General features: G+C 34.5%; 1 protein-coding gene across 1 annotated transcript in view; it reads left to right on the top strand.

The window, feature by feature from the left end:
• WDR17 (WD repeat domain 17) overlaps window positions 1-14719 on the top strand; it is a 39153-nt gene that overhangs the window by 13804 nt on the left and 10630 nt on the right. The window contains exons 6-20 of the mRNA XM_008502520.2: window positions 156-278; window positions 603-790; window positions 1229-1397; window positions 3374-3465; window positions 4435-4517; window positions 5209-5295; window positions 5994-6158; window positions 7358-7560; window positions 7700-7849; window positions 7952-8082; window positions 9770-9895; window positions 11974-12129; window positions 12414-12478; window positions 12906-13038; window positions 14497-14588. Coding sequence (XP_008500742.2) covers window positions 156-278; window positions 603-790; window positions 1229-1397; window positions 3374-3465; window positions 4435-4517; window positions 5209-5295; window positions 5994-6158; window positions 7358-7560; window positions 7700-7849; window positions 7952-8082; window positions 9770-9895; window positions 11974-12129; window positions 12414-12478; window positions 12906-13038; window positions 14497-14588 — 1963 coding nt within the window. The remainder of the gene's footprint in view (window positions 1-155; window positions 279-602; window positions 791-1228; window positions 1398-3373; window positions 3466-4434; window positions 4518-5208; window positions 5296-5993; window positions 6159-7357; window positions 7561-7699; window positions 7850-7951; window positions 8083-9769; window positions 9896-11973; window positions 12130-12413; window positions 12479-12905; window positions 13039-14496; window positions 14589-14719) is intronic.

The raw sequence follows: 14719 nt of genomic DNA, 5'->3' as shown, positions 1-14719 counted from the left end.
GTGATGCTACCATGGAAATGACATTGTTTGCTTATAAAATTCTTCTGAGGATTCATGTAGTTTTTTGATTAAACTAGCCCTTAGATTGTATACCTGTATTAGAATAAAAAGAGAATAATAAAAAATAAATTGTTTTTTGTTTCCTTAACCCTCAGATTCTCAGGTCGGGGTGTTACGGATTTGGAACGTTTCACGTACAACACCTATAGATAACTTTAAATTGAAGAAAACTGGTTTCCATGGTTTGCATGTGTTAAGTTCTCCTCCAAAGAAAAAGCGTAAGTGTAATTTTTCTTAATAGTCATTCACTGAAATGGCTGCAACTTAAGAAATTCTTGCTTGTGAATCTTGTTATATGTGAGTTTTTGTCAGCTTTCTTAATAAAAGAAAGTACCCTCTGTTGACAGTGGACTAGATAAATGTGTAAAGGATCAAGCACTTCATACGGTTCTTCTTCAATAGGTCAGGCTGCATAAAGGATTTTTCCATTTCTTTTTTTTTCTAATCTCATCAGAATACAAAGCATTTACTCTTTCTAATTGCTTAATATTTATAATTGGAAAAAAAAATCCGTATATATCTTTTTGCTTTCTTTTGTTAAGCATGTTTGTCACAGTATCCTACTAAAAATCACCATACATCATCAACAAGTGAGGCTGTTCCTCCTCCAACTTTTACCCAAAACCAAGCATTTTCACTTCCTCCTGGACACGCTGTCTGTTGCTTCATGGATGGTGGAGTGGGACTTTATGACATGGGAGCCAAAAAGTGGGATTTTCTTAGAGATTTGGTACGTTACACGTCTATTTTTTCATTCAGATATTTTTTACCAAAAGGTCAAAAGTTATTTATGTTTTAAAAATATATATTTTTCTTGGTTGGTTTTTTGGTTCTTTTTTGTTTGTTTGTTTTTTTAGCTTAACTTGTTTAATTCTGTTTTTTTAGCAGCTCAGTTCCAATGGAAAATGCTAACAGATCCCTGGTATTGGATTACTGTTGTTTAGGAACATAACTTTTCTGTATTCAGTAATGATCTGTGAGGGGAAGAGTGTTACCATCTGAGCTATTTTATGCTTTTTAATTTTGACTGATGAGATAGATTTTTTGGAACTCATAATTGATCTGACAGGTTATAAAGACAATGTATTTTGGAGTTTGATCTAGAGTTGGACTTCTGAAAAAAATATGAAAGGTAATAAAAATGGATTAAATATTTGTTTCATTTAAGGGACATATTGAGACCATCTTTGATTGCAAATTCAAACCTGATAACCCTGATCTTCTTGCTACAGCTTCATTTGATGGCACAATAAAAGTTTGGGACATAAATACTTTAACAGCGGTTTACACATCTCCTGGTAATGAGGGGGTTATTTATTCCCTTTCTTGGGCTCCAGGTAAGAACATTTTGTGTAAGGTTTAAACGTTCTTTCTATTAGCATTGACTAGCAGCAACTTGTGTTATAAAAGTATTTGTTTTAAATAGAAGGGTCACATACAAGGTTTAGATACAACTGAACTCTTATCTGTTAAACCAGTAGAATTCAATGCTCCAGACCTTGTTAAGGCTTCCCCTTATGACAAGTGATCTCAGTGTTTCACAGTGGTTCAGACTGGAGGGAGGAAAATCTGCAGAGCCTTTCTAGCATGACATTATGCAGCTGCTGAGAAGGCTTTCTTTGCATGGGAAGTGGCTGGTTAAGGAACTGTGATTCTATTTTGTGCTGAAAAAGTGGAAGATAGGTGTCTGGTTCTTCCTCTTCTTTGTGCATGATTCTAATCACGGAAAAGCTCTGCTTTTACTTTGTTAGAACAGAGGGTATCTTTTCTGTAAAGCATCTGCTTTTTCTTATAGAAGTGACTTCAGTCACTGGGAATAGTTCTTAAAACTGTTCTGCCAACCCACTAAAGTGAACCTGGGAGTATATTTGTGATAGTTGTTGATGTCACAATATGATGATCTCTAGACTTTCCACTGTGTTTTAATTCTTTGGGCAGCAGATGCCTTTTTTAATGTAAATAATTTGTCTCACTGCCTTCTCCCCAATACTTTTAAACTCTAAATCCGATAGGTAAAATAATGTAATAGGAAGCTTAATGTAGTTTGCATATGTGACCTGAATTTGTACTTTTTTCATTCCAGAGGGCCTCTTGCACCTTTTTCCTCTTCACAAATGATTTGTTTTACTAAATGGAAATTACAGCAATATGAATTACAGTGTTTTGTGCTGTTTTGAAATTTAAATTCAGTTTGTAGTAGTATCTCACGCTTAGATAACAGGTTTTTTACTAGTGGGGTGCTTTTCAAATCTCAAATTCAGTTTATTATTATTGTTGTTATTATTATTATTATTATTTTAAAAAAGCTAAATATAAGCTAATTGGAAGCATGTGCTTCAACTTCAGTTCTTCACTACCCTGTCCAAGAGTTCCTGTCTATCCCAGACAGAACTTTTTCTACTTCTTTGACATCCCTTACTCCTAGAGAGTTTCTTTCCACCTTTGTACTCTTCTTTCCTAATATATAGCCTAATGCCTGCCACCATTTGTATTTGGTATCAAAAGACCTTTGAACGTAGTGATGACATTTTTAAATTTTTTTTCCCCTATCAATCTCTCACTTGAATCTCTTTCCATTTTTTATATGCACCTTTCTAGAATCCTGCATAGATTGCCTTTTCTGTCTGAGGTGTGGTTTAAATAAGTTAAAATATTTATATAAATGTCCTTATAACTTTTTAGGAAAAGTATAGCTGTATTGGTATAGAAGGTCACTGTGGTATGAGAGTTTGTGGCATTTGGATTAGGTTTGAATTTAGTTTTCTATTTCTTATTCTGGAGTCAATATGCTCCATCTTTCTGCCCAGTAGAGTGGTAACAGATTCAGACAGGTTCTTGATGGGTTTAGGAACTGTTGTGGTTTGAGATCAAGACAACAAAGTATTCTTTCCTGCTCTGTTGCATTATTCCTGGTATATTTTAGCAGACTGGGAACTTTAAAAGAAAATGCCAGTGTTGCTACATTTTGAAACTTGGAGATTGTATCTCTTTTTCCATTTGAGTCTTCTGCATTATGGACATGATTTTCTTTGACACCTTTCAGCATGCATTGAGAATACTTTTGCAACAATACAACTCAGACTTCGCCTTTTTATCAAAATAGGAATGTTGTTAAGCATGTCAGACTTTTGTTGAAACTGGTATTTGTGACAGTATCAGATGCTGGCCTTAAACTATTAACAGCTTTTGTTAATGTGACAATGATGTCTTCTGATTGTATTTTATACTTTAAATTTAAAATAGAAGTATATTAGTGAAACAATATTGTGATCTTATATTTATTGTGAGATCTTACAAATCTCTTTCTGTAAAGGAGATCTGAACTGCATAGCAGGTGCCACATCCAGAAATGGTGGCTTCATCTGGGATGTCAAAAAAGGCAAAATGATAACCAGATTCAGTGAGGTAAGATGAGATTCCATCCTCTTCCATCTACATGAAATAAAAGTTGGTTGTTCCTTTAGTGACAATAAATAAAGATGGGTCTAAGTTCATGTGGTTTTTAAAGGTGCTGTAATATTAAATTATAGAGAAATAATTATGTGGGTGACAGTTTATCTCTGAGGCAGAAATATTTTCACTTCCTCCGAGTTTGTGGCATAAGAATGATGAAGCACCAGATTGTTTCCTTTATCTTAAAATTGGTCCTGTAGTGATACACCACAAAAGTGCAGCATACTAAGCAGGATGCCTTATTTTGAATCTTGCCACATAGTAACTGGAGTCTATGCCAGCTTTTACAAATCCCATTCTATTAATTTAAATACTGTTTAATACTGTGTGGTGGTATTCTGTACTATTTTTTTATATTCTTAGTGTATAGCTGTGATCTTCAGATTACACAGACATAATTAACTATGGCATCTGCATCAGAGGACAAAGGATGCTCTTTAAGAAGACAGCTTAGGAGGGTGGGGTGCAGGTAGAAAACAAACATACATAGATACATTCAGGAGCTCTCATAAGATTTGCACTTGTGCTAATATAGTCCTAGACCTAATATCCATCCCACTTAAGTTTTTACATAGCACAGTTATTCATGTCCACTAACTTCTTTATTCCAACAAGTACTTAACCTTTATTCAAGCCTTTAGGCTCATATAGTTATGAGTTGCTCATTCTTCAGCTTAAACCATTTTTGTCTCTTGGATGCTGGAGACTATGGCAGTTTTACTCTCTCTCTTCTCAGTCCCAGTTTTTGGGATTCTTAAAGCTATACTGAGGACTTGTTATAATGTGGTTTTATACAGTATACATTACTGGGAGAAAAGTGCTGAAGCACACTGGAGAATAAAATAAAAAAGATGAGTCAATAGATGAGAGAAAAAAGGGGTGAATTATTTCTTATTGATAGGTATTTTGCATTTTTTGAAGCATGGAAAGAATGGAATCTTCTGCATTGCCTGGAGTCATAAAGATTCCAAAAGAATAGCAACCTGCAGCAGTGATGGATTTTGGTGAGTGTTATTGGAAGAAAAAAAAGTATTACTAAATGCACTTATCAAGTCAGTGAACTTTGACAGCACTATCAGTGACTCATTTTAAAACTGTTCATACTGGCCAAAATTTGGATTCTATTAATCCTCTGTGCTTGTTAGGATATATTTTTCATGATTTTTAAGAATATAATGAAATGTTTGCAAAAGGAATGGTGTCTAAGACACTGTGGTAGTGAAACTGAGTACCGATTTTTGTTTAACTGAGAATATTCTTCTAGATTTCTTACCTGTAAATACAGAGGACACTTTTCAAAAGCTATCCCACTTTGCTTGTCTTAGTTTTTTAAATATTTTTTTAAGCTTTTTATTTCAACAAGTTATCCCTAGCTGTCGCACCCACTGCGACACCTAGCTACCACTTAGATTTTTCAGTCCATGAGAATCCTTTTAGAGAAGAAGGCACCACAGTGGACATTTTTACAGCCCCTCTGAAGGAACATGAACTCTGAAGTCCGATTAAATGTTTTGTTGGGAAATACAGAGTTAGCCTTTTAGTTGAATGGGTGTAGGAATTAAGATTTCTCTTATTCTTTCTGTATGCATTTTGGTTTTGCTATCTGGCTGATTTCTACAGCATCAAACTTCACCTCTGGATAACCCTATTCCGAATGCTTCTTGCCTCATAATATTGCATTGTAATTGTTTTCAGTATTATTCGAACCATTGATGGCAAGGTTCTGCACAAGTACAAGCATCCAGCTGCTGTGTTTGGCTGTGACTGGAGTCAAAACAACAAGTAAGTAAAAAATGACAGAAATTAACGATCAGTTTAAATTGACTTCCAATAAAATAACACAACGTTATCTAGGATGAGTTTTTTACTTTGATATTAGAACACTGAAAAAGTTTCTGTTCCACAATAGGATGTGTCTTTTGCAGCTCTGTATTTCTAGTAGTATATTTCATTGCCCACCATATTAAAGTGTTGAGTAGGACAAGGACTACTTTACTCTCAAAAGAGGATTTTTTTCATATTGATGGAAGAAAATAAAATTCTCTCACTGAATATATAGCGGGAAAGCATACATTCAGTACCAGGAAATTGAGGTTTAGATTGGCTTCCTTTTAATGGTACATAAGCAGAAGAGGAAGCAGGCATCTAAATACACTGTGGTATATGTCGATTTTGAAAATAATTCCTAATAATAACATGAGAAAATTTTGTCAAAAAACAATTATTCAGTAATTCAGTCTGTTAGTAGTTGTGTTGGGTGTTTGGTCACGTTTCATCCTATTCCTTGTTGCGACTGATGGATCTTTATCAGGTTGGGAGTTTTTCTCATTTAGTATATTTAATTGAATTATCAATAATTATATCATAAACAGACAAAGGATAAGCAAAAAATATCCTACTTTTTAAAAACTGCAAAGTATGCATCCCTTTTAAGTGCCTTTGGTTATCCCAGTGACTAAAGATTTTACTATTTTTTGCAGAGATATGATAGCAACTGGTTGTGAGGATAAAAATGTTCGTGTTTACTACTTGGCAACCAGCTCAGATCAGCCACTGAAAGTTTTTACAGGGCACACTGCAAAGGTGTTTCATGTGCGCTGGTCTCCCCTGAGAGAAGGAATCCTCTGCAGTGGCTCTGATGACAGGTGTGTTTTTCTGAACTATTATAAAATTAAAAACCTCAAGCAAAACTAATAGAGAAACTTCAGAGCTTTAGAAGATGCTGGCACCTTCAAAAACTCTGAGACTAATATACTCTAAATCTGACTTGTTTAGATACAGGCTGTAGCTTTGCTGTTAGCTTAATGCAGTATTTGGGCAGCAGGATAATCATCTAAAATTGTCACAACTGATGTAGCAATGGAAGTTTCTGAATGGGAGAGTCACCAGCTGATAATCTGTTATTCCTAGGAATGGTAGATACAAGGAGGATAGCACGTGCTTGCATTATGTCTAAAGATAGAAGTGCAAGACCTGCTCTTATTTGATGTCTTTCAAACGTATAATTAAGTAGAATCTGTGGAGATTTCTACTCGCTGCTAGGTTCTTGTAATGTTGGTTTTCGTGACTTTCTTTGACATACATCAATCTACAGTAAGCAGGAAGAAGGTTTTTTTCTGTTTTTAAGCTACTTCCCTGCAGAATATATAAAACATTTCTGAGAAAGATCACAAATTAGGAGTACTGGCTTCTAGTGGTTTCCTCAATATTATTCATTAGATGTCTATGCTTGCAGCAAAATGTTAGTTCACAGTGTAATATGAGATTCACTAAAGAAAATGACAACAAACCTTTTATGTGTAAATCCTCTCCCTTTCACATGAGTAAGAAGTAGTGAACCCAAATTTGTGTCACGGTGCCATTGTAAGACATTCTGATTTGATTACCAATCATGGCTCTGTGACAAGTCTTCATTTCAGAGGTATTTTCAGAATATAGTTGCACTTTCACTTTGAAAGAAAGCAATTGATGAATAACTTAGTCCGGGGTAACACAGAAAGTAAGAATTCTTTTGAGTTTCTTTTGCCTGGTAACTCTCCTGTTCTTAGTAAAACTCAGAACTGGATCAGCTGACCTGCTTAGCAATACATGGCAGTGGTATGCAAGGGACATGCATGAGCACATGTTGCTGTAGGAAAATATATATGTAAATACATAAAATTCCCTTCTAACATGCATATTCTACTTTGAGATACAAAGCCCATCAAATTTGCATATCACAAATAAATACTCTGATAAATTTGAAGCTTTACATATTGCTGAAATGGTAGTCATACAATAGGAAGAGATAATCATATTTCAGTAGGTGATTTAATGAACATGGGTCTTTTTTGTCCTGTTTCAGTACTGTTCGAATATGGGATTATACACAGGATGCTTGTATAAATATTCTCAGTGGACATACAGCTCCAGTACGGGGACTGTTGTGGAATCCTGAAATTCCTTACCTTCTAATATCTGGTAGTTGGGACTATACAATTCGAGTCTGGGACACAAGAGATGGAACATGTTTGGCCACAGTTTATGATCATGGTGCAGATGTATATGGTAATATTTTTAAATTCTGTTTTATTTCTGTATTGAAATGCAGTTTTAAATATTTGAAAAATTATAAAATAATTTAATCAAACTGGTTATTACACAAACTTAATTATGCAATTACAATTTTAAATGTCCTCTTTACTAGGATTAACATGTCATCCTAGTCGTCCATTTACCATGGCGTCTTGTTCTCGTGACTCAACTGTGAGACTCTGGTCATTGACACCTCTTATAAACCCTCTACAAATTAATATCTTAGCAGATAGATGTTGGGATGAGATTATTGGTAATACAGGTAAGTAAATGGCATACACTGTTGTTTCATTTTCTCTACGTTAATATTTTTTTTTCCCTTTTTTTTTTTCAATTTTCATGTATAAATCTTTGTGTGTGTTAGATCGTGCTGTGGAATCTGGTGCTCCTCCTTTGCTGTGTGGTAAAGTTTCCAGGGATATTAAACAAGAAGTGGAAAAATTGACCAGAAATATTCGAGGAAAAAAACTAAGGTGGTTTTCAGAGTGTTTTTCAGTAAGTATTCTGCAAACTTAAGGATGTTGTCAGTGTGCATGATTTTCACTTCTGAAATCAATCACCAGAACTGCAATTTCTTTCTTTTCTATCTTTCTTTATATCTCTTTTTTTCCCCCTTTTCTGTATTTCTTAAAGGAAGCTCAAAATATGTGCAGATATCTACTCTCTCTGCTAACAGTTCTGCATGCAAGTGTCCATGGCTGAATTGTCTGTCAGTTACAAGCACCACAGTTTCACACAGTGAAATGGGTGGGATGATTAAATTTTCCATAGGAGAATCTGACAAATATTTTCTGTTGAAGAAAATTAAAATATATCTTTTGTCAAACTGTACTGGAGTTTTAAATTTTAGTCCATCAAAGAGACTCTCTTATTACAGATAAGATTTGTACTCCCAAGAGTCTGTGCCAGAATTGCTGTATTACCTTCCAAGAGCTGTAGAAGTATGCCATGCACTGGTATCCATCTATTGCCTTTGGTTCATTGCATAATATTTCCTATAAAGCACTACAGCCTCTCTGTGCAATTCAGTTAAAAATACAAGCTACTGGTCTCTGTGAGTGCTTTCCTGCATAGGAGCTGAAATTGAGGCAGAACAAGGACAAAAATGACCTAGAACTACAGCTTGTATCAAGCACTGTTGTAATTTGTCAATATATTGATCTACGAAGACCTAGTTCATCCAAAATACTGGTTTTGATTTCTAGCTCAATTGAATTGTATGATTTAGAAATGCTGAAACACTATTCTTCAATTACAAACCTTGAATTTTACCATTTATTAAAAATAAATTTTTGTAGAATTCCTGCTTTTACAGAACTTGCACATTTTGATGTCCCATGTCAATTTGAGAATAAAACTGTTTTAAGAATATTAGAATTACCCAGGAAGAAAAACTTACAAAACTTTCTGAGTCCAGAAAATAAAGTGTTGTGTTAAAACTAGGGGAATCAAGTTAAGAGTTTTAGGGTCTGTAAAAAGTTGGGATTTTTTTCTGCAGAGATCTGCTTTTTACCGTCTCAGAAGTAATTGGACTTCTAAGCTTATAAACTTGTCTTAGAAAAGCTCCTTCGGGTCAAAAGTTCAGTGGTTATTTTTCTGAAGCTTTTAATTACTTTCTTTATTCTGGATCTCACTGCATGTTAAACCATGGTCCTAGTTCTACTGAAGGATTGATTCCTTGATTGATTTATTGAGACCAATAAAAATGCCTAATTTTTTTTTTAAAGCTACCTTTCTGGCCTGCAAGATTTTGTGCATACAGTTACACTATATATGTCTATTTTAAGATTTAATATATTAGGCCAGATTGGGACAATCAATCCTTGAAGTTGTTTTTTACCTGGCCCACCTCTTTGGTTTTCAGAAAATGCTAATCAAGTACTGGGGCAGCAGTTGAATGCTTGCAGTAGTCACCAGATAGCTTGGGAGCAAAAGGTAAAACTGGTGAGGAGCTGTCATTTATGTCTGCTCATAATTCATGGATCTTGATTTATCTTCAAAGCCTTGAAGAAAAGTGAAGGAGTTGTAGTATCTTGAACTAATTCTTGTCATCATAGTAAAGCTAGTATAGAAATGGTGTGAAATTATATTTCTTTAAAATGACTCACGTGTTTTGATGTCTTTATAAGTTCAATATTCTCTCGAATATTACTGTAATACAACTCTTCCCTAACAATTTTAGCCTCCAGGCGGCACCAAAAATTTATGGGATTTAGTTGCTGTAATAAAAGGACAGGATGACAGTTTGCTTCCACAAAACTACTGCAAAGGAATTATGCATATGAAACATCTCGTTAGATATAGAATGGTAAGTGAAGCATAAATGGCATCTGAACATGTTTGGTAATACATATAGTACTTTACTCTTTTAAAATAACATTTAATGCTTTAAAATGATTTATCTAGAAAAACAATTTTGGAGACAATGAAAAGAAATTGCAAAGCGAGCATCACTTCTGCTTGAACTATGAAGTGAGATTGTCTTCCCTGTTACAGAGACCATAATTTTATATTCAGTAAAGTTAAATTATTTGGTTATTTAAACATGAAGTTTGCAATTATGGTTAGATGCAGGGGCAGAGAAATTCATGGCTGAAAATGGAGAAGAGTCAGCAGAAATGTGTTCTGTAGCTGTCTGGAAGCTGAAAACAAGAGCCTGTCATTAATACAGGTATGCAATTAAAGAATGACTCAGATATGAATAGGAAATTCAAGTGCTAGGTCACAAATTTACTAGAAGTTGCATATATGAATATGCAACCAGATATACAATTTGTTTAGAATATGAAGATACCTTAGGGAATCCCATACTTCAAATGACTGGGTTAAAAGTAGAGGAAAAATATCTATTGGTATGGATCAAGAAATGTGTAATGCTGTCACCCCAGGAGCTAAATACATGCCAGGCATCACCTGGCTTGCTGTTGCAGTCTGTCTCTTTTGCAAAATCATGAACTCTTAAAGAGCATCCTACATACCTTGGACTCTTAATTGATGGAAGTTTTCTGTTGGTGGTGTTAAGTGTAGTAGCAGCTACTCTACCAATACTACGAAGCTTGTGGGAGTGTGCAGTCCTGTGTGCAAAAACCAGTTTTCTCAGCCAGTTCTCCCAAGAAGGGGAAATTAATTCTTTACTCATGCAGTGCAAGCAGTCTCTTTATCCCTGTATCATTATTTCATGCATTTATAACTCAGGTGACCTAGAGTAACTACAGTAATTGCTGATCATTCTGTGGATCTCGATGAAGTGTTTATTTTAATTAAAAACTTTTTGTCCCTTATTCGCTGAGTCAGAATCTTGTTTGACAGCTTCAAGAGAAAGTAGGGTTAGGGTGATGCTAGCTGCTTGTTTATGGCTACTAATAACTTTTTTTCCCCTGGGAAACTAGATAATGGAATTGCAGCACCTTCAGGATGAAGTAGGGACCTAGAGGAAGTGTATTTTTCTGTTTCTGCAGTACACACAGAGGATGCATTGGAGACTTTAGTATGAAAATGATAAAAAATAGAGGTGCAAAGTAAAAGAGTAAAAGTTTACTGAAAAAAACCAGATCATTTGCCTTTCTCAGCAGCTGTCATTGGTCTACAGCTGTCATTGGCAGTTTACTTTGGGGAAGCCAAACACCATCTCATATGCACTGATGTTAGGGAGTTAAACAGAACTCTTGGAATGTGAAGTGAAACTCCTTTGGTTTGATTTGGTTTTGGGTTTGGGGTCTTCTTATGTTTGTTTGATTGTAATGTTTGGGGTTTTTTTGTTTGGTTGTTTTTTGTTGGTTTTTTGTTTGGTTGTTTTGGGTTTTTATGTTAAATGTGATTCTGTTGTAGTGTGTTTCTCAAACTCTACAAGATGAAGAAATTTAGGCTGTTTTCACCAACTAATATAAAATTGCAGTGAGTTGGAATATAAATCATTTATTGGTCACATGGTGAATGGGCTAGGACACATGGATGAGTTTATGGTCTGTTTTTATTTGGGCATCCATATGTAATAGTTATAAGTACAACTTTTGACTATCATTTGTGTTCAAAAATATTTTTTTTATTTCAAAAATATCAGGATTTTTAAGATGGACTTGTTGGTGAATTACATATGAGAAAAAAGTTATGAAAAAATTATACAAAAGAGATTGGAGGAAGATGATAGAAGAAATTGTGTGTGCAACAAAGCACTGACACAATTACTATAAAAATACAAATAGTTCCATATAATCTCACTGTAGTCTACTCCAGGGAGCCTTTTCTCAAAAGCATATTTTCTTAAATCATAGCTTTTATTTTCCATTGTAATGTTTGACTGAAGTTTGTTCTTAGAAAAACTTTTTATCACAGAAAACTGTACTCTCTTTTAATTCTTACAATTTTTATTTTTTTTCCCCCCCTCAGTCCCAGGCACAAGAACTGACAACAGTAAAAATGTCCAAGTTTGGAGGTGGTATTGGTGCACCAAGCAAAGAGGAGAGGCTCAAAGAAGCTGCAGAAATACATTTAAGATTAGGACAAATTCAGCGATATTGTGAACTAATGGTAGAACTTGGAGAGGTAAAATATCAGAACATTTTTGAACAACAATAAAATATGAAGGTTTCTGAAAACCAGATACCCTTCCAAAGATGAAGCAGCAGCAAAATGGGTCAAAATTCCTGGAAAGAGTAATCTTGCCCCAATTATATTATTTTTAACATATAGTGTCTAATGCATAGCTCATTTCTTATTTAACTTCGTGACAAATTTCTTTTTAATGGAAGACACATGAAAGTAGTTAAAAATACATCTGTTTATCAAAATAAAATGATCAGGTTAAATATATTATTTCTTTCTTCTAGTGGGACAAAGCTCTCTCTGTTGCACCTGGGGTATCAATGAAATATTGGAGGAAGTTAATGCAAAGGTAAGGTAGTAAAGATATAGTGCCAAATTGTTTGTTCTGTCCATGAAAGGACACATACAAGTAGGAAGGATGGATACTAGTATCAGTTGTACTTGACTTTTGTTAAAGCATTCTATTGATGTTACTTTTTGTTCTGTAAATTTTGTGATGGAACTGTCAGGTTGATTTTGTGTACACAAATGTGTACACAAATGTACACATTTGTGTACACAATGATTTTGTGTACAGGAATCAAGTGAAAGGTTGAGCGTAAATTGTAAATTTAACAGGAAACTTCAATGCAGTTTGCAAGTCTTGGGAAGTGTGGAAAGGCAGATGGACTTCAGTGATCTTTGTATTTCATCTAACACTTATACAAAAAAAATTATTTTAATGATCATCTACATGTGCAGGTCTTTCTTATTTGTTTATTCATTTGTTTAATTAGAAGAGCTGATCAGCTAATTCAGGAAGAAAATGATGATGTCATCCCATACTGCATAGCTATCGGAGATGTGAAGAAGCTGGTTTCTTTCTTTACTTCAAGAGGGCAGCTTAAAGAGGCTCTGCTTGTTGCACAGGTACTATTACATATAACAGTGTGGGAGGTGTATTTAGCTCTTTGTTTCTAACTCTGAAGATGACAAGCTCATTTAAAAGTGTAGCTCTGTTCACTTTTGCAAAATGAATAAATAATCGTACCCTACTCTTACTGTTTTATGCAGGTTTTATGCAGAAGTGATAAAAATTTCTTACCAAAAATAAGTATTTCATGCTTACAGATTTTAATCCTGATTTGTCTGAATTGTAATCAAATGTCTGTAATGAAAAGCAATGGTTGAAGTACAAAATTAACCTGATTTTTAGCAGTCAGTATTGTCCTTAATGTCTCAAACATGTAGGATTTCTCTTTTATTTCTACTAAGGTCTTGGTTGTACTGTATAGTCTTTACCTGAAACTGCTCAACTGCAGTCGTAAGTCAATACAGGAAGTCAAACTTTTAAATTAGTTCAAAAAGCAGTCCAAGAAAATACCAAATGACCATATGTCCTATCTGCTTCCTAGGGTAAACACAAGTTAAAGGGTGCAAAAAACATTCAAGGCTTAAACTTTGTTTCACTTTTTCTCATAATTCCTTTATTTTTGGGGGGCAATTTCTGCATACTTAATATAGTTGGTGAAATAAACTGTCAAGATTTTTCACTGGTACTTTCTCTAATTTCTACTTGCCCATGAATGTTCAGTTGCCTCAGATGAGAACTTTTATAATGGATGTGAATTTGTACTTTAGAAATTGTCCATCTGTATGTTGTTTGTCTTCTAATAGTAGCTAAATAGTGAGCAGAATGGAATATTGAGGTATGTTTAAATTTAACAAGTTACAGTGTTTGAACCTTTAAGCACTTTAAAGCTTTAGAAATATCTTCATTTTTCTTATAAGAAAGACATCACAGGGGTTGCTTTTATTAAAATTCATAGAATACTCTGTCTCAAATGTTTAATCAGACAATATTAAATGAAAGCAGAACCTTTTTTTCACTTTTAACTGGGCCCTGTGTTTTAATGTCATTATCCCAGCTACACCTTAAAGCACATGAAAGAATTTCCTTTTAATCCACGCAGGTCTCTTCTCATTTAATGTCAGAAGTAAGGTTCAGTTTATGCCACTATATAAACATTTCCAGGTTGGCTAGTGTATCTACTGAGAAGTGTATAAGGAGTTTGTCCTTCATTCCTAGGGGAATAAAAATTAAGTTTGTAGCCCACAGTGACCATTTTATAAGCATAGTCTGATGCTGGAAACCCCCTGTACAAATTCATAGGAAGGAAGAGGTCTCTTGCTTCTATAGAATTTCTTGTGTGGCTGGCTAACACTTAACTAAGATTTAGCTATCAGTAAGTTCATTGGTTTAAGCATTTCCTTTGTTTTACTTAGGCTTTTTATAAATCTTAGATTGTTTTGTCGTTGTTGAAAAATCACATTTCATGTTCATTTTGGCTGGTGTAATAATCCTTTGGGGTTTTTTTTCAATTCTAGGCAGCTTGTGAGGGGAATATGCAGATGTTACACCTTTCCACAACGAGTGGATCTTCAAATTCTGGTGAAAACAATACAGATGATTATAATGAGTAAGTTGTTCTAGTGTATATCTAAAGCCTCATATCAATGCAGACTGTAAAGTCATCAAGGGAGATAAACCATGGTTGATTCATTTGGCATCAGCAATCTGACAGAATTTGACAACAAAATATTGCATCTT

This window comes from Calypte anna, chromosome 4A (assembly GCF_003957555.1).
Source record: "Calypte anna isolate BGI_N300 chromosome 4A, bCalAnn1_v1.p, whole genome shotgun sequence".
NCBI lineage: Eukaryota > Metazoa > Chordata > Aves > Apodiformes > Trochilidae > Calypte > Calypte anna.
This window is presented reverse-complemented; position numbering and strand designations above follow the sequence as displayed.